General features: G+C 45.9%; 1 protein-coding gene across 1 annotated transcript; it reads right to left on the minus strand.

Annotated features, from left to right (window-relative positions):
- Positions 1 to 290: 290 nt before the first annotated feature.
- Positions 291 to 22,946, minus strand: ncoa6 (nuclear receptor coactivator 6). The gene is made up of 21 exons (XM_029724426.1): positions 22,753 to 22,946; positions 18,891 to 19,212; positions 18,553 to 18,708; positions 18,295 to 18,417; positions 13,987 to 14,136; positions 11,969 to 12,075; positions 11,123 to 11,840; positions 10,473 to 10,616; positions 9,666 to 10,333; positions 9,468 to 9,524; positions 8,758 to 9,338; positions 7,035 to 7,153; positions 6,821 to 6,945; positions 6,503 to 6,733; positions 6,152 to 6,382; positions 2,584 to 5,995; positions 2,428 to 2,484; positions 1,757 to 1,784; positions 1,212 to 1,253; positions 798 to 937; positions 291 to 648 (listed from the first exon to the last, which is right to left on the minus strand). The coding sequence occupies exons 2-21, from the start codon at positions 19,162 to 19,164 to the stop codon at positions 602 to 604; spliced, it is 7,410 nt and encodes a 2,469-aa protein (XP_029580286.1). The 5' UTR covers positions 19,165 to 19,212; positions 22,753 to 22,946; the 3' UTR covers positions 291 to 601.
- Positions 22,947 to 23,994: the final 1,048 nt, after the last annotated feature.

A 23,994-nucleotide genomic window follows, 5' to 3' on the forward strand; every position in this document is an offset into this window, starting at 1 on the left:
TTCTCTGCAACTGCGCATGCCCGAAATAATTTAAATAATGAAAAATAAATGTTGTCTACTGTCCTACATGGTTCTTCCCTACAATAGTTAAAGTTCCCTGATGTGTCGTAAAATCTCTCTATGATAGATTAACAGTAGGACATAGACTATAGAAAATACTCTTGTCAAACTGCACTTCAAAAAGGGGACAGCATTCAGTCCTATCAAAATATTGTAAAATGGAACAATTCATGTAGGCCACTTGTGTGAACTTTCACAGAATGTCAGTTCAACACATTAAACCAGGACAATTAAGTAGCAGAACATTTTATTAAGTTTCACAACATAATTATACAATTGAGACACCTTCAATTATCAGTCTTCACATAATTAATCCAGCATAATTTTTAAAAAACAAAACTCAAAACATTCACGTGCGCACAAACACACTAGCTACAACCTCACATGATAGCTGGGACAAAACATCAACATAATTATTTTCAAACAATTATCTGTACATGGTTATTTTCTCCATTGAGAATTCATAATCTGGGAGAAAATAAACTCATTGAATGATTGACAGAAAAATACATTTACAGTTCACAGGGTTTCACTACTGTGGTCATTTAGACTTCCTTCTCTTAGCCTGGGTAGGACTGGCACCGGTTTCTGAAAGGACATAGGAAAGAGAGGGGAACAAGTTTGATGAGACAAAGAACTTTAAAATAACAATTTAAGCTATGCAAGAGTAAATTGTGTGATAGTGTGTGTGCCCTCAGTGGGAAGTGTGTGTACTGCATACATGTGCCTGTGTGTACCTTTAGCAGCAACCATAGCGCTGGCTCCAGGCCTGGCTGGTCTCTTCCTCTGCGCGCCGTCTGCCACCGTTTCCTCCTCCACCTCTTTTTCAGCCCGCGAGCTCCGTCTGCTGGGACCTTTCGGCTTCTCCACAGCAGCCCTGATAGATTCCCAACAGAAGACACAACAGGAGAGAAAGAGAAAAGCAGGAGAGGTCATTAACAGAGATAATAATAAAGATAGTAACTCTACAGTAGCTACTCAGTGAAAGTTCAGTCAGGAAAACCGCTTCGGGAACAGGCTGTTTTTCCTCGTCTACCACAGATACTGTCGTCTGTCTTCACCCCAAACAGTATCCGATAGATAACAAAATGGTGAACACAACAGGGCTGCTTGCGTGCATCCTGGCAGCACTCACGCATGTAAATACATACCTTGGGACTAAGTTGACGGGAGTCTTTCTTTTCTTTGCCCATCTGTGATATAAGTGGAAAAACAGCGGTAAACTAAAACTGTGATGATGCTGAACAATCACGGTTTTAGTCCGCTAACATACTCTTAATGATTATAATTAATCGCCAGAAAATATAAATCAGATATGGCCATATTCATTGTAAAGACAAGATCTTATGGAGTGGTAATGCTTGAGTCGTCTTTTGACATGCATTAAGTTTGGATATAGTTTGCATGCTAAGCATACATACCAAGTGCTGAGGCCACGTGGCTCATTGGGTTTCGCCATGTACCCCCCTGCCCTGGCCAACCAAATAAACTCCCTGAGTTTCAGTAGAGTTACAAATGTCTAAGCATTACTGTTTACAAACATGGCACTTACAGCAGACTAGGCCAAGTACTAAATACTGATGTTAACCTTAAAGGCAATGGAATATCCCAATCTCCCCTGGCATGAAAAGTATTTATTTATTAAAAAGAACAGGGTTTGATTTTGTTCATTTGAAATGTGTTTTGATAACCTCACCCTTGCTCAGTTACTGTGGCAACTTCTGCTGTAGAGAAAAGAAAAAAAAAAGGTTACTAAATATCACAGCAAAGGGCATATTATGTTCACAGCATACAGGGTATCATATAAAAGCAGTGTTTCCCTTATCTGCATTTAGCAGCGGCGCACCAACGCAATCAAATCGTGGCAGCCCCAAAAAATTAAGTAATGTTTTATAGGGGGGTATGTCAAAAAGATAATGGAGCAAGATTTTTAAACAAGATCAGAACTAATAATAAGCTTTAAAAACAGTGAAATGTCTCTGCAGCCAAGAGAAGGACCTATAAAAAAACGCACCATTGGCCACACCCAAACATATGGCACATGACATGAAGTTCAGGGAGTGGAATGTTAGCTAAACAGACTGGCAACCAGGCTAACACTGCTCTAGAATCTGTCCAAATAACCTTATTCATTATGATCTTAAAGGCAAAACTGATCCTAGATCAGCACAGGCTGCACGAATAACTTGCTCTATTACTTGCTCTAATGCATTTACATTTTATGGTTCCCTCATGATATATCACAATCTTTGCTTACATTATGGATGTTCCCATCCGTCCTCTGTTAACAATATGCCACATCATGTCACTACCATGGCCGGAGCATTAACCATTTTGTTACAGATAAGTTAGTGTGACAGTACTTACCAGTCTTCTCCGTAGCAGCAGGCTCGTCTTGCTGTAGAGGTTCAGGTTGGACTGACACTGGGAGAAAGGACGGTGGAGGTTATTATTATCAGTCAAAGTTTTACATGTGGGGGATAAGTCACTCAATCATTGGTTGATTTATCGATCAATGTGTACCTGGGGTGTTGCCTGCAGGTGCTGGGGGCTCTAGTGGGGCTGGCTGGCTGGGAGGCTCCATGGCTGTGGGGGCAGGCTGAGCCCCAGTAGGGGTAGGGGCCACTAGGGAGGATATGGCTGGGGAGTCACCGGGGGGGTTGGAGGGTCCAGGGGCGGCAGCAGCAGGAGAGGTGGATGGACTTGGGACTGAGGCTGAAGGAGGAGCAGGGACAGACGTAGCAGGGGTAGGAACAGGGCCAGTAGTTGGGGTGCGGGTGGTGACAGGGACTGACACTGGGGGAGGGGTGGTAGTAGTAGAGGCAGGAAGACAGGACAGGGCTGGTGCAGCAGGGACAGGAGTTGGCGCTGATACTGGAGGAGGAGAGGTGACTTTCAGAGGAACAGCAGCAGCTGTGGTCCGAGTCTGTGCTCCAGACACTGTGGTCCGAGTCTGTGCTCCAGACACTGTGGTCCGAGTCTGTGCTCCAGACACTGTGGTCCGAGTCTGTGCTCCAGACACTGTGGTCCGAGTCTGTGCTCCAGACACTGTGGTCCGAGTCTGTGCTCCAGACACTGTGGTCCGAGTCTGGATGACAGATGCAGGGGGGGGATTGAAGGCGTGAGGGGGCACAGCCCAGTTCGGCCCCCTCTGGGGCTGGGAAGTCCCCTCTAAAGGTTGGGCAGCCCGTGCTTCAGCAACCTGCTGGTAGTCTGGTCGATTACCCACTGGTGGTGCAGAGCCAGGAGCCTGGGCAGGCTTTCCCTGGGCAGGCAAGGGGGGGGACATAGGGCTCTTCCGGGCGCTGGCTGGGGCACCAGGACTGGAGCATGGAGGAGGGGACACTAGGGGCTGTTGGATGGAAGACGAGGCAGACGCCAAGGCTGTGGGAGAGAAGCTGGGATGGGGTGACAGCTGCCCAACTGGTGGGCTCAATTTCTGGCCAGGGGGAGCCTCACCCGTGGTCTCCGACTTGGGAGTGCCAGGGCTTTGCTGCTGAGGACGAGGCAGAGCACTAACAGGGACAGGGGAAGCACGTCTAGTGGCCATCTGGACCTGCCCAACTAGCGTTCGGGCAGGCTGGGAGCTAGCCACACTGACCACAGCAGCCAGAGTCGAGGCCGGGGCTTGGGCCTGGGTTGGAGCAGCACTGAGCTGGATGTTAGTGGTGGACACCTGTATGGGCTTTACCATGGTGACCGGCTGGGACACTACCGTGACGTTGGGGGCCACAGACACTGTAGGGACTTGGAAGATGGGGGTACCGGTGTTAAACACAGGAGTGGTGATAAACTGGGGGTGGGGGCCCCGGGTCTGCTGGCTGGGCTGCTGGGGTCTGATGTTCTTTTTGGACATTGCCACCATAGCGGAGATGACGGCTGGGGGGGCCTGGGGGGTGGGAGCTGTGGTGTAACTAATCTGGTTGGGGGAGATGGTGGCGGATGATGCAGGGATCTGCAGGACAGTGGGGACATTGGTCGAGGGTTTAGGGCAGGGGGTTGGTTTGGGGCTAATGGCAGGGTTTGGGATAGGTTTGGGGCTAGGGGTTGGTTTTGTGCTAATGGCAGGGTTTGGGATAGGTTTGGGGCTGGGGGTTGGTTTTGTGCTAATGGCAGGGTTTAGGTTAGGTTTGGGGCTGGGGGTTGGTTTAGGGCTAATGGCAGGGTTTGGGTTAGGTTTGAGGCTGGGGGTTGGTTTGGGGCTAATGGCAGGGTTTGGGTTAGGTTTGGGGCTGGAGGTAATGTTGAGGAGGGGACTACTGTGACTGACGCTGGCACCCACACTGACGCTAAGACTAGGAGTAGGGTTTAGAGTAGGGCCGTGGAAAATGGTAGGGTTTAAGTTAGGGCTAGGGGTGCTAGGCTTGATGCTGGGGCTAGAGTTAGAGTTTAGGTTGGGGCTGTCAGTTGGGTTAAGATTGGGGCTAGGGCCAGGATTAGCATTCAGATTGGTATTTGCATTGCGCTGCAGGTTAGGACTACCGACTGGATTTGGGAGTTTTGGGCTGGGGGTTGAGCTAGGCTTGGGTTTAGCTTCTGGCTCGTTCACAGCAGCAGTAGTAGCAACAGTGGTAGCCCCTGCATTCGAGCTCTGAAAAACACTGGATGGGTTCTCTGAAACTATGGAGGCTTTAGAGCTCTCCTTGCAGGCAGCATCCCCAGCTGGAGCACTCAAAGTGGGCCTGGGAGGCACGCTGTGGGTGGCTGCGTTATCCAGCAGCTGGTTGAGGGAGGAAGGCGCATCCCTGAGAGAAGGAGAGGCCTCAGACCCAGACACCTGCTGAGGAGTGCTCTGTACAGGCTGCCTCTCCACTATCACCACTGTCTGCTCCAGCCCAGCTTTAGCCTCCTGAGGAGTGGCTACACGGGGGCTAGCCATCCGTGGGGCGGAGAGCTCCCTCAGAGGCTGTGGCATCTGCCGGTGCTCTACACCTGACATTCCCTGCCCTTCCCTGGGCATCTCAGCTGGATTACCCTGCATCACCTGGAAGGGGGTCTGGATCTGCTGGGGATCCAGGCCCACCCCCGCCACTGGTGGGAGAGTGACTGGGCTAGGAGGCACCGGGGTGGGGCTCAGCATCATGGTCTGCCCTGTCTGGGGGTTGACCATCTGTTGCTGGTGAGAAGGGGATGTGAGGGTGATTTTCGTCCACTTCTGCCTCCCTGAGCTGGGGTTAGTGACTTTGCGGCTGGAGGCAGGGCTGGATCTGCGGCCGTTACTGGGATTGGCCCTTTTAGCCTGACCTCCTCCAGGCTGCTTGTCCGGTTTGCCCTGGCCCGAGTTAGCAGCTCCACTGCCTGTAGGGAAAGACTGCTGACCGCTGTTAGAGTTACCTACACCACTTCCGTTGTTGCTGGGCAGAATTAGGCTGGGAGGGGCCTGCCCTATGGCTTTGAGAGTGGTGGGGTTGAGCCCACCCTGCTGGTCAAAACCCCGGCTAAGGTTGGGCTGCCTGGGGGGCAGAGGGATGTTGATCTTGGGGGGGAACAGGCCTGCGATGGAGGCATTCAGCCTCTCAGGGGAGAGGTTGATCTCAGAGGGCTCAGTGCTGGGAGGACGATTGGTTGGGGTGAGAGGATGGTGGTAGGGCCTGGGACTGGCTCGGTTGGGTGTTTTGGGCCTGGAGCTCTGGGAAGTTGTGGGGACGTTAGGGAAGTGGAGGCCTGGCATGGGGCCACCCTGCTGGGGCTGAGGGGGCATCTGCTGCTGGGGGCTGGCTCCAGGGTGCTGGGGCGAGGGGCCTGGGCCTTGCTTCATCATGTGGGCACTGGGGCCCTGGTTCACCACCATCTGTTGGGCCCCGTTCCCAGGTGGAATCCCCATCTCCTGGCCCCCGGGTCTGTCTTGCAGGGAATTGGCCGCTCCAGGGGCCTCCTCAGCCCCAGTACCCTGCCCTGCCTCGGGGTGAGACATCCTTCTGGCTGCCCCAGCCATCTACATAGGTAGAGCAAGGGAAAGAAAATACTTTATTTATACACACAGGTCCACATTAGTCCACACAGACAAATTCAACAAGCATAGAACATTCACAAGACAATAACAATAAATAGGATATATAAAAATGCCAAACATCCAGATAGTGTGTCCAACCTGTGGATTGACCATGAGGGGCATCCCTCTGGGTTTATCTGGAGAGGGAGGCACTCCTCCGTGCCCCTGGAGGTTGATCATGACAGGCATGTTGCCCTGTTGGGAACCGGGTATCCTCTGGGCCTCCCCGGGATTCAACATGCCCCTGGGGGGGTGCTGCCCGCCTGGAGGGAGGGGCATCCGGCTCTTAGCCTGCTCCTGCTGCATCTTCATGATCATCAGCATCTGCTGCTTTAACACGAGGAACCAATTATCTAGATTATCCATAGTCCAAATGGAAAATGTGTCTTTTCACCACATACACAAACGCAAGGCTGGAAGCAGCAAGTACACATTGGCAGTAGATTATACCTGTTGTTGCTGCTGCTGTTGTAGCTGATGAGGGTGCATCTGTGGCTGGACTTGAGTCGGACCAGGAGGTCCAGTCACCCCCTGCTGCTGTCCAGGAGGAACCTGCAGTCCCTGCATCTGCTGCTGTTGTAGTTGTTGTTGTTGCATTTGCTGTTGTTGCAGCTGTTGCATTTGCTGTTGTTGCATATGCTGCATTTGATGCTGTTGCTGCTGCTGCTGTTGTTGTTGCTGCTGCTGTTGTTGTTGCTGCTGCTGCTGCTGCTGTTGTTGTTGTTGTTGTTGTTGCTGCTGCTGTTGCTGCTGCTGTTGCTGCTGCTGTTGCTGCTGCTGTTGCTGCTGCTGCTGCTGTTGTTGTTGCTGCTGCTGTTGTTGTTGCTGCTGCTGCATGAACTGCATGGGCACCTGCTGTAGGACTCTCTGGTCTCCAGGCTGACCTGGGAAACCTGACATGAGAGAAAAGGGGCGATCGAAAGTCAATCAACTATATAGAACAGTGTGAGTAAGCAAACCAAGAAGCATTCAAATTGCATACCTGCAGGCCTGTTGGTGAAGTCTGAGAGTTTGGGTCCGGAAGGGTCCATGCCCACTCCCTGTTCCCCACTCAGCCCTGGCAGCTCTGGGTCCTCCAGGCCAGCCCCCACATCCAGACCCCTGAGGAGAAGAATAACTCAATGTCCAAACCATGTCCAATAACAAATACCTTGTGCAAATATATACTTAACAAAAATATAAAACGCAACAATTTCAAAGATTTTTGTGAATTACAGTTCATATAAGGAAATCTATGGATTTCACATATGCCCACCCACTTGAGAGCCATGCACACCCACTGGGGAGCAAGGCCCTGCAAGAGTTTTTCCCCACAAAAGGGCTTTATTACAAAGAGAAATAAATCTAAAACGACAGCTTATGGTAGAGAAATGTACATTAAATTCTCTGGCAACAGTTCTGGTGGACATTCTTGCAGTCAGCATGCCAATTGCACTATTCCACAAAACTTGAGACAACTGTGGCAGTGTGTTGTGTGACAAAACTGTTGCATATGCTGCATATCAGTGTGGATGACGGATCACCACCTCAAGCTGAACCTCGGCAAGACGGAGCTGCTCTTCCTCCCGGGGAAGGACTGCCCGTTCCATGATCTCGCCATCACGGTTGACAACTCCATTGTGTCCTCCTCCCAGAGTGCTAAGAGCCTTGGTGTGACCCTGGACAACACCCTGTCGTTCTCCGCTAACATCAAGGCGGTGACCCGATCCTGTAGGTTCATGCTATACAACATTCGCATCGACCCTGCCTTACACAGGAAGCGGCGCAGGTCCTAATCCAGGCACTTGTCATCTCCCGTCTGGATTACTGCAACTCGCTGCTGGCGGGGCTCCCTGCCTGTGCCATTAAACTCCTACAACTCATCCAGAACACCGCAGCCCGTCTGGTGTTCAACCTTCCCAAGTTCTCTCACGTCACCCCGCTCCTCCACACACTCCACTGGCTTCCAGTTGAAGCTCACATCTGCTACAAGACCATGGTGCTTGCCTACGGAGCTGTGAGGGGAACGGCACCTCCGTACCTTCAGGCTCTGATCAGTCCCTACACCCAAAGAAGGGCACTGCGTTCATCCACCTCTGGCCTGCTCGCCTCCCTACCTCTGCGGAAGCACAGTTCCCACTCAGCCCAGTCAAAACTGTTCGCTGCTCTGGCACCCCAATGGTGGAACAAGCTCCCTCACGACGCCAGGACAGCGGAGTCAATCACCACCTTCCGGAGACACCTGAAACCCCACCTCTTTAAGGAATACCTGGGATAGGATAAAGTAATCCTTCAACCCCCCCCCCACCAAAAAAAAAGATAGATGTACTATTGTAAAGTGGTTGTTCCACTGGATATCATAAGGTGAATGCACCAATTTGTAAGTCGCTCTGGATAAGAGCGTCTGCTAAATGACGTAAATGTAATGTAAAAAAAAAATGCAAATTTTAGAGTTGCCTTATATTGTCCCCAGCAAAAGGGTTGTACCTGTGTAATGATCATGCTGTTTAAATCAGCTTCTTGATATGCCACACCTGTCAGGTGGATGGACTATCTTTGCAAACAAATTTGTACACAAAATTTGAGAGAAATAAGCTTTGTGTGTGTATGGAACATTTCTGAGATCTTTTATTTCAGCTCATGAAACATGAGACCAACACTTTACATGTTGCCTTTATATTTTTGTTCAGTATAGTTTTTAATTTCAATAAAATCCAGCTGCTTACCCTAGCCCCTCGACCAGCTGCTGTCCCTCCCCTACTTTAGGCTTCTTCTTGCGTGGTGGTTTCTTCTTCTTGGGTTTGGCCTGGCCAGGTCCTCCAGCCGCCTGCTTCCCCCCAGGCCCAAACTGACTGGCAGAGATGTCACTCTGAAGCAGGTTGACCAGGAGAGGACTGGTTAGCGTCACATCCTTATTCACTGGAAACCCCCCTGCCTGAGCACACGGACCTCCCATGGGCATCTGACCCCCGAACTGGGGGTTGAAGTTCATCCCGTGACCAGGGAAGTGGCCATTGCCCACCTGCATGTGCTGAGGGACTCCAATTCCCATCATGCCTTGTTGCTGAACCTGCATGTCCGGGAGCATCTGCTGGACACCGCCCATGTCGCCTGTAGCACCGCTGGGGTCCCCGAGAGCGTGTGGGTGTTGCTGCGCTGCCTGTTGCTGCTGCTGTTGCAGCATGGCTTGTTTTTGTTGGAGCTGCTGCTGCTGTAGCTGCTGTTGGACAAGAGGATGACCACTGGGGAGTCTCATCTGTTGACCCTGCATACCCATGGCCTGGTTGGGGTTACCGCCAATGGGGACCTGAACAAATTAAGGAATGAGCGAGTGAAATAATACTCTTTAATGCTACCCAGAAGTAAAATTGGTGGATGGTTTTCCACCATCAATTTCCACAGTACAAATAAAAAAGTAAAAAAAGTAATGAAATACCTGTTGGGGCTGCTGCTGGGTCATCTGTTGTTGTTGCTGCTGCTGGGTCATCTGTTGTTGTTGTTGTTGTTGTTGTTGTTGTTGCTGCTGCTGCTGGGTCATCTGTTGTTGTTGCTGCTGCTGGGTCATCTGTTGTTGTTGCTGCTGCTGGGTCATCTGTTGTTGTTGCTGCTGCTGGGTCATCTGTTGTTGTTGCTGCTGCTGGGTCATCTGTTGTTGTTGCTGCTGCTGGGTCATCTGTTGTTGTTGCTGCTGCTGTAGCTGTTGTAGCTGCAGTTGTTGTAACTGTTGAAGCTGAGCCATTTGCTGCTGTTGTTGATGCTGCTGCTGTGGAGTCATTTGTTGCTGCTGTTGGCCCACCTGAGGCTGCTGGAACTGAGCCATGTTACCGGGCACGTTAGGAGACGGACCCCGCATCATCTGACCTGGCATGACCCCGGCTTGACCCTTCAACCCAAACACCTGCTTGTTTCCTTGCATTTGTTGCATCTGTTCCATCATGGAGTTTTGCTGCTGCTGTTGTAGGAGCATCGCTTGGTGCCCCGGCCCTCCAACCATCTGGCCCTGCTGTGGCATCAGCTGTTTGGGTGGGGTCATGCCTCCTCTCTGCCCTGGGTTGAGGGGTCTAGAGAGGACTGTCTGCCCCTGACCCCCACCTTGGACCATCTGGCTGGGGGATGAGGACACGGGCTGGCCCTGGAGGTCCATCATCTGGGACTGGAGGCCTGGCTGGGGCTGGCTCATACTGGGTCCGGAGTTAGTGCCTTGGGGCTGGCCAGCCATGCCACTGTGGAGGCCCATTACGTTGGGCTGGGAGTGGGAGGGACCCTGCATGGTGTTGGGGGTGGAGGCTGACGACTGGGCTCCTGAAATCAGATTGTGACAGAAGAATGACACTGACGAATGCAGTCTAAGTCATATCACTGTGTTGTCTGCTCTTAAGCATTGTTCTATGGTATACAGTCTATCTGAAAGGTATGTGCTGATCTATTCTTTGTCTTGTACCTGTGTGGGCCATAGTCTGGCTGCTCTGGAGCTGGGGATTGGCTCCTCCCCCTGGGGTTCCTGGGGCGCTAGTCACCTGACCCTGGGAAAAGTTCTGGTTCCCTGAGACGCTAGGGAACCCCATGGGCAGACGTTTGGGCATGCCTGTGATCAAACATCACCATGGGGAACTTCATCAGCCCAGCTAACACGGTCATTATAGTGAGTCTGTATGACACTAACTGTCTGAGTACTACTTTGAGTTAAGCGTGAATTGTGATACCAGTAGGGCCAGGACGATACCAGTATCATGATAGACGCTAGTATGTGGCAAGGAAAGAAAACACGAAGCAGATATCATTTCTTTAGGAAAACATCCTCAATGTTGGAAACAAACATGTTGTCATCCAGAATCACATACATTTATTTTTCACACTATAGCACACAACATTTTATATACAGCAGGTTTTTAAAAGGACCAAAGTGTTATCGGTTTCGTGTTTTCATTTTTGCCATGGAAAAAAATATTGAAATACAGTCACATCCCTAGTTAACAGCAATACTAACTACAAAGGTAATGCCACAGGAGATCATCTGTGGCCATGAAACAAACATACTCTATGAAAGTGAATGAATCATTTGTAGTCAGCCACAATGGTTTAGTTTCTTACCTCCCATTCCTCCTTGATGAACCTGAGGTCCAGGTTGCCCATGTTGGGGCATTCCTATGAACCCTTGCTGCATGTTACCCTGCTGTCCCATCACCACCCTGCCCGGTGAGCCCACCCCTTGAGAGAAACCCTGTGGGGTCATAGGTCGCGGGCCTAGCTGGGCCTGACCCATCATGGGAGGAGTCCCTGGAGAACCCTGCTGGAAGGGGGAAGATGAAGACCCAGGGGACTTGGCTGTGAGGTTACCCTGAGGCCCTGCTGATGGAGGCAGATGAGGTCTTGGCAGTCCTGCCACCCCTCCAAGCACACCTTGGGGACCTTTAGGTTGGGGGGCTGCAAATTGACCAGCCCCTGACTGCTGCTGTTGCTGGAGCTGCCCCATAGCATTAAACACCTGGCCAGCCTGCTGGCTACCAAACGGGTATGGAGGTGGAGGGTGGCTGGGGGTCTGCACCGTGGCCAGGGAGGGGGGACGTTGACCCATCTGGACTTGGGGAGGGGCCTTCCTCCAGGCTGCTGGACCCATGGGTCCTCCCTGGGCTGGAGGGGGCTGGAGAACCCCTGAGGGGAGCTGGTTCCAGCCGGAGGGTACAGGCATCTGGCCGGAGGGATTGAAAGGGGGACGGGGGCCACCAAGCTGGGAGAGCTGGGCCTGTTGCTGAGCCTGCTGCAGCTGCTGGAGGGCGGCTGGGTTGAGCTGCCGCCCTGCCTGCATGACCTGTGGTCAAAATTCAGCCTTTATAAATGCAATCAACTCCTGATACAGTTGATCCTTTCATTACTTGGTAGTATTGATAGTGATTATAAACACATGGTTATTGTTGAGCTCCAGTAGTGATTATGTACCTGAATGTGGTGAGAAGCCTGGGGGGGCATGGGGCCTTGGCTGTGGGGGCCAGCCTGGGGATGCTGAAGCTGCTGCTGTTGTAAGGACATCATGGGGTCCATTGCATCTGAAGGAGGGGGAAAACGTATACATGTTCACTACCTTTGAACAAGTTACATATATTCTGGATTAGAGGTCGACCGATTAATCGAAATGGCCGATTAATTAGGGCCGAGTTCAAGTTTTCATAAGAATCGGTAATCGGTATTTTTGTCCACCGATTTGCCGATAAAAAAATAAAATAAAAATGGTATACCTTTATTTAACTAGGCAAGTCAGTTAAGAACACATTCTTATTTTCAATGACGGCCTAGGAACAAGGGTTAACTGCCTTGTTCAGGGGGGATTTGGGGATTCGTTTTTGCAACCTTCTGGTTACTAGTCCAACGCTCTAACCACCTGCCTTACATTGCACTCCACGAGGAGCCTGCATGGCAGGCTGACTACCTGTTACGCGAGGGCAGCAAGAAGCCAAGGTAAGTTGCTAGCTAGCATTAAACTTATCTTATAAAAAACAATCAATCTTAACATAATCACTAGTTAACTACACATGGTCGATGATATTACTAGTTTATCTAACGTGTCCTGCGTTGCATATAATCGATGCGGTGCCTGCTAATTTCTCATCGAATCACAGCCCACTTCCACAAACGGGTGATGATTTAACAAGCGCATTTGCGAAAAAAGCACTGTTGTTGCATCAATGTACCTAACCATAAACATCAATATCTTTCTTTAAAATCAATACACAAGTATATATTTTTTAAACCTGCATATTTAGTTAATATTGCCTGCTAACATGAAATTGTATCACTGCTCTTGCGTTCATTGCCTGGCTCGTTGCGAACTAATTTGCCAGAATTTTACGTAATTATGACATACCATTGAAGGTTGTGCGATGTAACAGGAATATTTAGACTTATGGATGCCACCCGTTAGATAAAATACGGACCGGTTCCGTATTTCACTGAAAGAAAAAAAATTTTTGTTTTCGAGATTATAGTTTCCGGATTTGACCATATTAATGACCTAAGCCTCGTATTTCTGTGTGTTTATTATATTATAATTAAGTCTATGATTTCATAGAGCAGTCTGACTGAGCGGTGGTAGGCACCAGCAGGCTCGTAAGCATTCATTCAAACAGCACTTTCCTGCATTTGCCAGCAGCTCTTCGCAATGCATTGCGTTGTTTATGACTTCAAGCCTGTCAACCCTCCAAGATTAGGCTGGTGTAACCGATGTGAAATGGCTAGCTAGTTAGCGGGTAAGCGCTAATAGCTTTTCAAACGTCACTCGCTCTGAGACTTGGAGTAGTTGTTCCCCTTGCGCTACATGGGTAACGCTACTTCGAGGGTGGCTGTTGTCGATGTGTTCCTGGTTCGAGCCCAGGTAGGAGCGAGGAGAGGGACGGAAGCTATACTGTTACACTGGCAATACTAAAGTGCCTATAAGAACATCCAATAGTCAAAGGTATATGAAATACAAATCGTATAGAGAGAAATAGTCCTATAATTCCTATAATAACTACAACCTAAAGCTTCTTACCTGGGAATATTGAAGACTCATGTTAAAAGGAACCACCAACTTTCATATGTTCCCATGTTCTGAGCAAGGCACTTAAACATTAGCTTTTTTACATGGCACATATTGCACTTTTACCTTCTTCTCCAACACTTTGTTTTTGCATTATTTAAACATGTTTCATTATTTATTTGAGGCTAAATTGATTTTATTGATGTATTATATTAAGTTAAAATAAGTTCATTCAGTATTGTTGTAATTGTCATTATTAAAAATAAAAAATAAATTAAAAAAAATACTAATGTTTTTTTTTGTGATAATTTTTTTTTTACAAATTAAATCAGCATCAGCTTTTTTGGGTCCTCCAATAATCGGTATCGGCGTTGAACAATAATAATCGGTCGACCTCTATTCTGGATGCATGAATGAGTTAACTGGTTGGCAAGTATGTCCTCACCAGTCTGCGAAGGGGGTCTGGGGTGCATCTGTCCACTGCTGCTGGGGACCATGGCCTGGCCAGACATACCGGGAACAGGGGGGACCATGGCCTGGCCAGACATACCGGGAACAGGGGGGACCATCGACGGGTTGATCATTCTCATGCCTCCTACGAGAGATTATAGGGCTTGACATTAACTTTTTTAGCCACTTGTCCTACTCATCTGAAGGACCTAATTTTTTGGGGTTATCCAAAAGCTCATGTCACTTGGCTTACATCAACATCCTTATCCAGAAACCCTAGACCCACTCCAATTTGCATACCGCCCCAACAGATCCAGATGCAATCTATATTGCACTCCACACTGCCCTTTCCCACTTGGACAAAAGGAACACATACGCGAGAATGCTATTCGTTGACTACAGCTCAGCGTTCAACACCATAGTGCCCTCAAAGCACATCACTAAGCTAAGGGCCCTAAGACTAAAAACCTCCCTCTGCAACTGGATCCTGGACTGCCTGACGGGCCGCCCCCAGGTGGTAAAGGTAGATAACACATCTGTCACGCTGATCCTCAACACAGGGGCCACACACGGGTACATGCTCAGTCCCTCCTGTACTCCCTGTTCACCCACAACTGCATGCCCAAGCACAACTCCAACACCATCATTAAGTTTGCCAACGCCTCAGTGGAAGGCCCAATCACCGACAACGACGAGACAGCCTATAGGGAGGTGGTCACAGACCTCGCAGGGTGGTGCCAAAATAACATCCTATCCCTCAACGTAACCAAGACTAAGGAGATGATTTTGGACTACAGAAAAAGGAGGACCGAGCACACCCCCATTCTCATCGATGGGGCTGTAGTGGAGCAGGTCAACAACAAACTAACATGGTCCAAGCACACCAAGACGGTCATGAAGAGGGCACGACAAAATCTATTCCCCCTCTTGAGACTGAAAAGATTTGGCATGGGTCCTCAAATCCTCAAAAAGTGCTACAGCTGCACCATCAAGAGCATCCTGACTGGTTGCATCACTGCCTGGTATGGCAACTGCTCAGCCTTTGACCGCAAGGCACTACAGAGGTTAGTGTGTATGGCCCAGTACATCACTGGGACCAAGGATGGTTGGCCACCCTTGGTAGTCAATCAAATATTGCAACATTACGATTACAACCAAATGCTTTGTCTTTATAAAATAAATTGCCTATAGGGCTTGAAATTAAGGGCGTCCCATCATCCCAGGGGCGATAAATATGTCTTCGGTTCAAAATACTCTGAGATGGCAGATCCAAAATTCATAATACCACCGCACATTAAAACATGTAAAAATGCAAAATATACTAAATAAAGCAATGAGTCTGATGCAACAGATCAGACCATTCAGCTTAATGTTGATCAAGTTTTATTTCTTCATATTATAAACTCAACAATGCACACATGGCTGTAGGCTACACACGTATGTTCCAAAATGCAATTAGCGGGGAAATTAGAGATGAAAATATCCGTCAGAAATTAAGGGGAGATCTATTGATGCATGAACTAGCAAGGTTTACTAACATGACTAGGGTTATCATCAACTAGCATGGTTTACTAATATGACTAGGGTTATCAACTAGCATGGTTTACTAATATGACTAGGGTTATCATCAACTAGCATGGTTTACTAACATGACTAGGATTATCATCAACTAGCATGGTTTACTAATATGACTAGGATTATCATCAACTAGCATGGTTTACTAATATGACTAGGATTATCATCAACTAGCATGGTTTACTAATATGACTAGGATTATCATCAACTAGCATGGTTTACTAATATGACTAGGATAATCATCAACTAGCATGGTTTACTAACATGACTAGGATTATCATCAACTAGCATGGTTTACTAATATGACTAGGATTATCATCAACTAGCATGGTTTACTAATATGACTAGGATTATCATCAACTAGCATGGTTTACTAATATGACTAGGATTATCATCAACTAGCATGGTTTACTAATATGACTAGGATTTTGCCTTTGGCTGCTGGACAATAAAATAACATTGGCTTGAAAACCATTAGAACATGCTGGTTTCAATGTCATAAGTGTTTATAAAATAATCCCAACATTTCTGTGGTCATATTTTAGCCTAAGCTACTTTGAAACAAGGTAAGACATGCTTTAAAAAAAATGACATAAAACATCCAGGTTTTAAACAATTAAGTTCATGGTTAAATAGTTTCAACATGATGACTGCCTCCGTTCAGATTTAAGGTAGGTGATGTGCAGTGCGCAACAGGCACTGTCCTTGACTCTCCGGTCTTGTGACAGAATCAAGCTAAAGGCTGAAGCTTTGATTCTGTCGACATACTTGAGGCACAGTTCATTCATATTACTATCGCTGACCCTGTAAAACACCTATCCAGTGTACTGTATGTGACAATAAAACGTATATATTTGTTAAACATAACTGGCGTTTAGCCTATATTTAAGTAATTAAAAGTCTCATTAAAGTTTGGCTACATTTTCTGGCACCTCCCTCATGTCAGCATGGGTTTGGACATGAGGCTGTAGCAGATATGCATATCACCTACAATTTGACCTGTAGGCTTTTTTATTTATGTACATGAAAAATTGATTTCAATATTATTCCAATGTTGGCCTCTTTGGTCAGGGTAAAAGTTAGATATTGTGATTTGTGAGTGATATTATTTTTACTATTCGGACAACTTAACCTGTTGGGGATAGGGGGCAGTATTTGCACGGCCGGATAAAAAACGAACCGGATTTAAACTGGTTACTACTCTTGCCCAGAAACGAGAATATGCATATAATTAGTAGATTTGGATAGAAAACACAAAAGTTTCTAAAACTGTTTGAATGGTGTCTGTGAGTATAACAGAACTCATATGGCAGGCCAAAAATTTAAGAAGATTCCATACAGGAAGTGCCCTGTCTGACAACTTGTTCTCCTTCTGTGGCATCTCTATCAAAAATACAGCATCTCTGCTGTAACGTGACATTTTCTAAGGCTTCCATTGGCTCTCAGAAGGCGCCAGAATGTGGAATGACGTCCCTGTTGTCTCTGGGCGAAAAACAGCAGGAGTTTTTGTGAGTGGTCAGGCAGGGAACAATGACACTGGAGATGCGCGTCCACGAGACGACTCCATGTTTTTTTTTCAGTCTTTGAATGAATACAACGTTGCCCGGTTGGAATATTGTCGCTATTTTACGAGAAAAATAGCATAAAAATTGATTTTAAACAGCGTTTGACATGCTTCGAAGTACAGTAATGGAATATTTTAACATTTTTTGTCACGAAATGCGCTCGCGCGTCACCCTTCGAATTGTGACCTGAACGCACGAACAAAACGGAGCTATTTTAATATAACTATGGATTACTTGGAACCAAAACAACATTTGTTGTAGAAGTCCTGGGAGTGCATTCTGACAAAGAACAGCAAAGGTAATCCAATTTTTCTTATAGTAAATCTGAGTTTGGTGAGTACCAAACTTGGTGGGTGTCAAATTAGCTAGCCGTGATATCTACTCAGAATATTGCAAAATGTGCTTTCACCGAAAAGCTATTTTAAAATCTGACACCGCGATTGCATGAAGGAGTTCTGTATCTATAATTCTTAAAATAATTGTTATGTATTTTGTGAACGTTAATCGTTAATTTAGTAAATTCACCGGAAGTTTGCGGTGGGTATGCTAGTTCTGAACATCACATGCTAATGTAAAAAGCAGTTTTTTTTATATAAATATTAACTTGATTGAACAAAACATGCATGTATTGTATAACATAATGTCCTAGGAGTGTCATCTGATGAAGATCATCAAAGGTTAGTGCTGCATTTAGCTGTGGTTTTGGTTTTTGTGACATATATGCTTGCTTTGAAAATGGCTGTGTGATTATTTTTGGCAGGGTACTCTCCTGACATAATCTAATGTTTTGCTTTCGCTGTAAAGCCTTTTTGAAATCAGACAATGTGGTTAGATTAACGAGAGTCTTGTCTCTAAAATGGTGTAAAATAGTAATATGTTTGAGAAATTGAAGTTATAGCATTTATGAGGTATTTGGATTTCGCGCCACGCGATTCCACTGGCTGTTGACTAGCGTCCCACCTTGCCCAGGGAGGTTAAATCTACATTCGTCTTGTCCGACTATTTGTTTTACTTGTCCTGGAAAAGAGGACAATAGTTAATGTCATGCCCTGGATTGGTATGGAGGTTTGTTTATATTTTAACAACTAAAAGATGAACGTATATAGTTCAACTTGTCACTTCCCTATCCTGGGTCAGTATGACATAATATGAGTGTTAGGTACCTGGGCCTGGTTGTCCTGGGAATCCCACATCCATCCTCATCTGTCCGGGCGCGCCGATTGGTCCGTTCACCCTGACCTCCTGGCCTCTGTTCTGCCCCATGGCCACGTTGATGGCTCCTTCACCTGGACGAAACAAAAACAAACATTAACAACAACAATCAGGGTCTTAGTACTTTTCTGGATGCTTATTATAAAATAAACCATCACTTTTGGGCCTGATCATAGCAGCAGCAATGACTATCTGCGTACTGTACATACCTTCTATCTGTACAGAGAGGATGCCCAGGTCTCGGAGCTGCTGCTGGTTGTTCTGGGCCAGCAGCCTAAGGCGCTCCGCTGCTTCCCGGGGAATGTTAAAGGTGACGCGCACACTGTTCCATGGCTCCACATGCTGGGGCTGGAGTCTATCAGAATCTGGGGAGGGATAAGACAGAGGATGAGAGGTAGAATATCACAGTTCATTTTCAGCTTAGAAATAATACAGAGGTCTGAAATTATGGCTTTCAAACATTGAATGTATCCTGAAAGTAGTTTGGCAAAGTAAGAAACTGTTTAACCAGTTAGAAAGGTGCACCACGTCACCACCCATTACTAACCTAGTTCAAGCATACTAGGCATCCCGTTAAGGATGTTGTCAAGTTTCTCTTGTAAGTCCTCGTCATCCATATTTCCTCGAAAGGCAACAAAGATAGTGAAATCCCCCTCTCCGCCTCGCTCTCCAACTCCATCCTGCCGGTGCGAGATGTCATTGCCCCGGTGACTGCCGGCATCTTCTCCGACTCCTGAGTCCTGGTCAGAATCTGAGTCAGGGTCCCCATCTGGGACTGCTGTCCACTGGGGAAGCTCCAATGGGAGGTGTTGATGTGCCATCTTCCCCTCTCAGTAGGACTGGCGTGGGGAAGACTGGAATCGTTTATGCTATGGAACCAAAAGAGGACTTTATCTTCCATGATATACTCAATTGAGACAAATATTGTAAGTTATATGAAAATGTATGCCAGGTAATTAAATCTACTTTCAATAGAAAGGCCATAAGAAAGTGTCAATGTACAGTTCCAGTCAAGTTTGGACACACCTACTCATTCAAGGGTTTCTCTTTATTTTTACTATTTTCTACTTTGTAGAGTAATAGTGAAGACATCAAAACTATGAAATAATACATATGGAATCATGTGGTAACCAAAAAAAAGTGTTAAACAAATCAAAATATATTTTAGATTCTTCAAAATAGCCACCCTTTGCCTTAACAGCTTTGCACACGCTTGGCATTCTCTCAACCAGCTTCACCTGGAATGGTTTTCAAACAATCTTGAAGGAGTTCCCACATATGCTGAGAACTTGTTGGCTGCTTTTCCTTCACTCTGCGGTCCGACTCATCCCAAAACATCTCAATTGGGTTGAGGTCGGGGGATTGTGGGGGCCAAGTCATCTGATGCAGCACTCCATCACTCTCCTTGGTAAAATAGCCCTTACACAGCCTGGAGATGTGTTGGGTCATTGTCCTGTTGAAAAATAAATGATAGTGGGACTAAGCCCAAACCAGATGAGATGGTGTATCTTAGCAGAATCCTGCGTTAGCCATGCTGGCTAAATCTGCCTTGAATTCTAAATAAAAATCACCTACAGTGTCACCAGTAAAGCACCCCCACACCATTACACTTCCTCCATACTTCACGGTGGGAACAGCACATGCGTAGATCATCCGTTCACCTACTCTGCATCTCACAAAGACAGCGGTTGGAACCAAAAATCTCTAATTTGGACTGATCAGACCAAAGGACAGATTTCCACCGGTCAAATGCCCATTGCTCGTGTTTATTGGCCCAAGCAAGTCTCTTCTTATTATTATTGGTATCCTTTGGAAGTGGTTTCTTTAGAGCAATTTGACCATGAAGGCCTAATTCACACAGTCTCCTCTGAACAGTTGATGTTGAGATGTGTCTGTTTCTTGAACTCTGTGAAGCAATTTTTTGGGCTGCAATTTCAGGCTGGTAACTCTAATGAACTTCAATTGAAGTCCTTGACATTTTCCGGATTGACTGACTGACCTTGACTGTCTTAAAGTAACGATGGACTGTCATTTCTCTTTGCTTATTTGAGCTGTTCTTGCCATAATATGAACTTGGTCTATCTTCTGTATACCACCCTACCTTGTCATAACACAACCGATTGGCTCAAATGCATTAAGGAGGCAAGAAAATCTACAAATGATCTTTTAACAAGGCACACCTGTTAATTGAAATGCATTCCAGGTGACTACCTCATGAAGCTGGTTGAGAGAATGCCAAGAGTGTGCAAAGCTGTCATCAAGGCAAATGGTGGCTATTTGAAGAATCTCAAATATATTTTGATTTGTTTAACACTTTTTTGGTTACTACATGAGTCCATGTGTTATTTCATAGTTTTGATGTCTTCACTATTATTCTACAATGTAGAATAAAGAAAAACCTTTGAATGAGTAGGTGTGTCTAAACGTTTGACTGCTACTGTACATCAAAGATAGTCTTGACTTGTTACAGATTTGATGAGAGCAAGGAGAGAGATAGGCTACTTGTTGTATAGTTTTAGTGAGCCTAACACATACATTTAAACAGCATGACCTTGCAAACACAAGCAAGGAAGCATCAAGATATTTCTTGACCACAGTAATGGATAACAAATTACTGACCTTGATTCTATTTGCTCTAAAGGCAACAAATATATGTACAGTATAGTTGGAACTGTATATAAACCCTAAACAAGTTACCCATGTTGTGACTACATAGTACCCTAACCCAAGATGTAGTGTTAAGGAGCATATCGTTACTCCTTAAAAAGTCCAAGGTCCTTATGTTATTTTCAGAGGTAGACTGGCTTTGGCAGCCAAAAACTCCACCTAAACGTGAATCAATTCTCACATTGCAATACGGTTCTAGAAACATAAAGCCCCTTTACTTCATATCACATCAAAATAATTCCACAAATGCAAAATATACACTTACTGTATTCAGTGGAGGCTGCTGAGGGGAGGACGGCTCATAATAATGGCTGGAACAGAGTAAATGGAATGCCATCAAACCATGTGCTTGATATATTTGATACCATTCCACCAATTCTGTTCCAGCCATTACCATGAGCCCGTCCTCCCAAATGAAGGCGCCACCAACCTCCTGTGTTGTATGTACACTGTTTTCAACAGACTTATCACAGTTGCAGCCTACAGTATTTTTCAGTGACAACACGTTTCTCGAGGCCTTCTTCAGTTACACACAGGTGTTTGGATCATGCTAAATAGCAGTTCGCGAACAACCCCCCCCCCCCCCCCCCCCCCCCCCCCCCCCAACGAGTTTGATGAGCAGAGTAAACACAGGCTGTAACATGGAGATATGGCCGTGTGGGAACACTAATAGCCCTATAAAGTTGTATCAATTTAAACTTTTTATTTTTTTCTCGCTGATTTGAAAGATAAGGTTCTTATGCTTCTAAAAACATACTGCAAGCGATGCGTGGTAATGTTCAATCCAAGCCTAGGGACTCTGGATGTCGATTAAGGCAGCTCCCTGCACCTCTCTGATTCAGATGGGTTGGGTTAAATGCGGAAGACACATTTCAGTTGAAAACGTTCAGTTGGACAACTGACTAGGTATCCCCCTTTCCCTTAACGTAAAGAAACTGAGAGTCACGATCAAGGGCTAGTAGTACCCATGAGAATACCCCTGGTAACATTGTTGTTCAATGTAGCTAAGATAGCTGCCGATGTTGTCCAAAGTTTTGGAAGTTGTTACTTTACTGTATATCAAACAGACTTTTTGGTTATAATTAGCTAGCTACAAAGATGTTTATCACACTCATTAACATGACAGGTAGCGTTAGCTTTAAGCTATCCTACCTAACTTGAGTAAACGAACACCAATGCAATGGCTAAAGTAAAACACCAATAATAACTATCTAGCGACATTATTAGCAATAACTAATAAGAAGACCTCTACTACAAAATAGGGTAAAGACACAGCACTATCTGGCAAAAGCGATTCAATAATTTCCTCGATTGGTTAAGGCGGTAATCAGAACGATTGATTGCAAGGCCTTCGCTAGCAGGTCATTGACGAAGAAGACCTGGCTTGACAAGCCTGCATAGTGCCGCGCTAGTAAGCAAAAAAAACTTATAGTTGTCGAAAATGAACGTTAGAGATCACCGAAAAGCCAATTGATTACAAAATTTACATCACGACACACAGCTGAGCAAAAAAAAATAATGAAGGCCTTAACAGCTAGCTCTGGCTAGCAAGATCCAGTAGTTAGCTTTTAGCTAGCTACACTTCTAACAGCTATTCACTATGCAACGGTTAGATGGCTAGCTTGATAATGCGTATTAAGTTATTTCATCATATTCGTCCCGGATAATGTTACTGCTACTTATCTAGCTAGCTACAACTGCTAGCCAAATGTTAACAGAAAATATAACAATGCAATACTTACCAGATAAATCCATTGGGGAGAAAGTCCAACGATGTAATATCTGATAGCTAACAAAACATGAACCGCGGAACAGTGGCAACCAACACCGCAACAGGAGAAGCTTTCCAATCGGAATCCGACGAGATTTTTTCTTTCGGTTTTCTCTGTATTCTCAAAAAGAGGTACTCGCATACTTACGTCTTAATGCTTTGTGAATACATTCTGCGTTTAAAACGTAGCGTACGACCCACGGACTGTCGATGCTCTGTTTTTTGACTGGACCATTTACTTACTAAAATACGCTATTTGCGGTGGTGTTTGCGTAGCTGGAGTTGGTACCGTCAAGAGAGGAAAAGGCGAAACTAGAGAGTTTACTCCGCCCAAAATTTGTCCATGGAAAATAATAACCACAAAGTGAGGTATTTCTGTATGGAGATCAATCAGTGTCGACCCCCCCCCAAAAAATGCATTTTTAATTTCATACGTGAGGCCATAAAGAGTCCCTCTAGGAATTTAATAGGATATGTCATAAACCCCTCAAAGTTCAGCATGGACTGAAAATGGCAGCGATATTGGTCAGGGAGAAATCCAAATCAGTCTAATTGTAATTAATGGCAGTAGAGGCATAATCCTGATTTTAATTATGCAGGAAAATAAAAGTAAGGCATGTGATATTACAGAAATTGTGTATCAGAATTTTTGTCAACCGAAAATATTGTCATATAATTATAAATACAGCTTATACCAACTGTATGTATACATATCCCTTAAACTATATGTAAACAGACAATACATTTCAAAATTGTTGTTTTCTTGGAAAGCTGTGAGTTCTATTATATGACACAATATTAGTACTTTCTGCACTTACAACTTGTCTAAATCCTATCATCAACAGATTTCAGCCAGTGAATGGCTGTGGATTGACTACAATGTTTGAATGGAATGTTGGTATATTTGAATGTTGCCAGTTAATTAGAAAAATATATGGAATAATTCCTCTAAAACTGTCTGGCTAGCTAGCTAATAAACATACAGTGCAGATACATTCTTCAAATTCTATATTTTACTCTATCTTATCACAGCACTGCAAACCATGGTTGAACGACTCCCTGACCAAAATGGATTACTTTTATCCCATCATAAGAAGGTTCATGTCTATTCTAGTATTCTAATTCATATTTTTATGAGTAAAGCTTATTTGATCAAATATAAGTTCCATGATGGTTAGGTGTTTACCAATGCAATGATATAAGTGCATTTCAG

The sequence above is a fragment of the Salmo trutta genome, chromosome 30 (genome assembly GCF_901001165.1).
Source record: "Salmo trutta chromosome 30, fSalTru1.1, whole genome shotgun sequence".
Classification (NCBI taxonomy): domain Eukaryota; kingdom Metazoa; phylum Chordata; class Actinopteri; order Salmoniformes; family Salmonidae; genus Salmo; species Salmo trutta.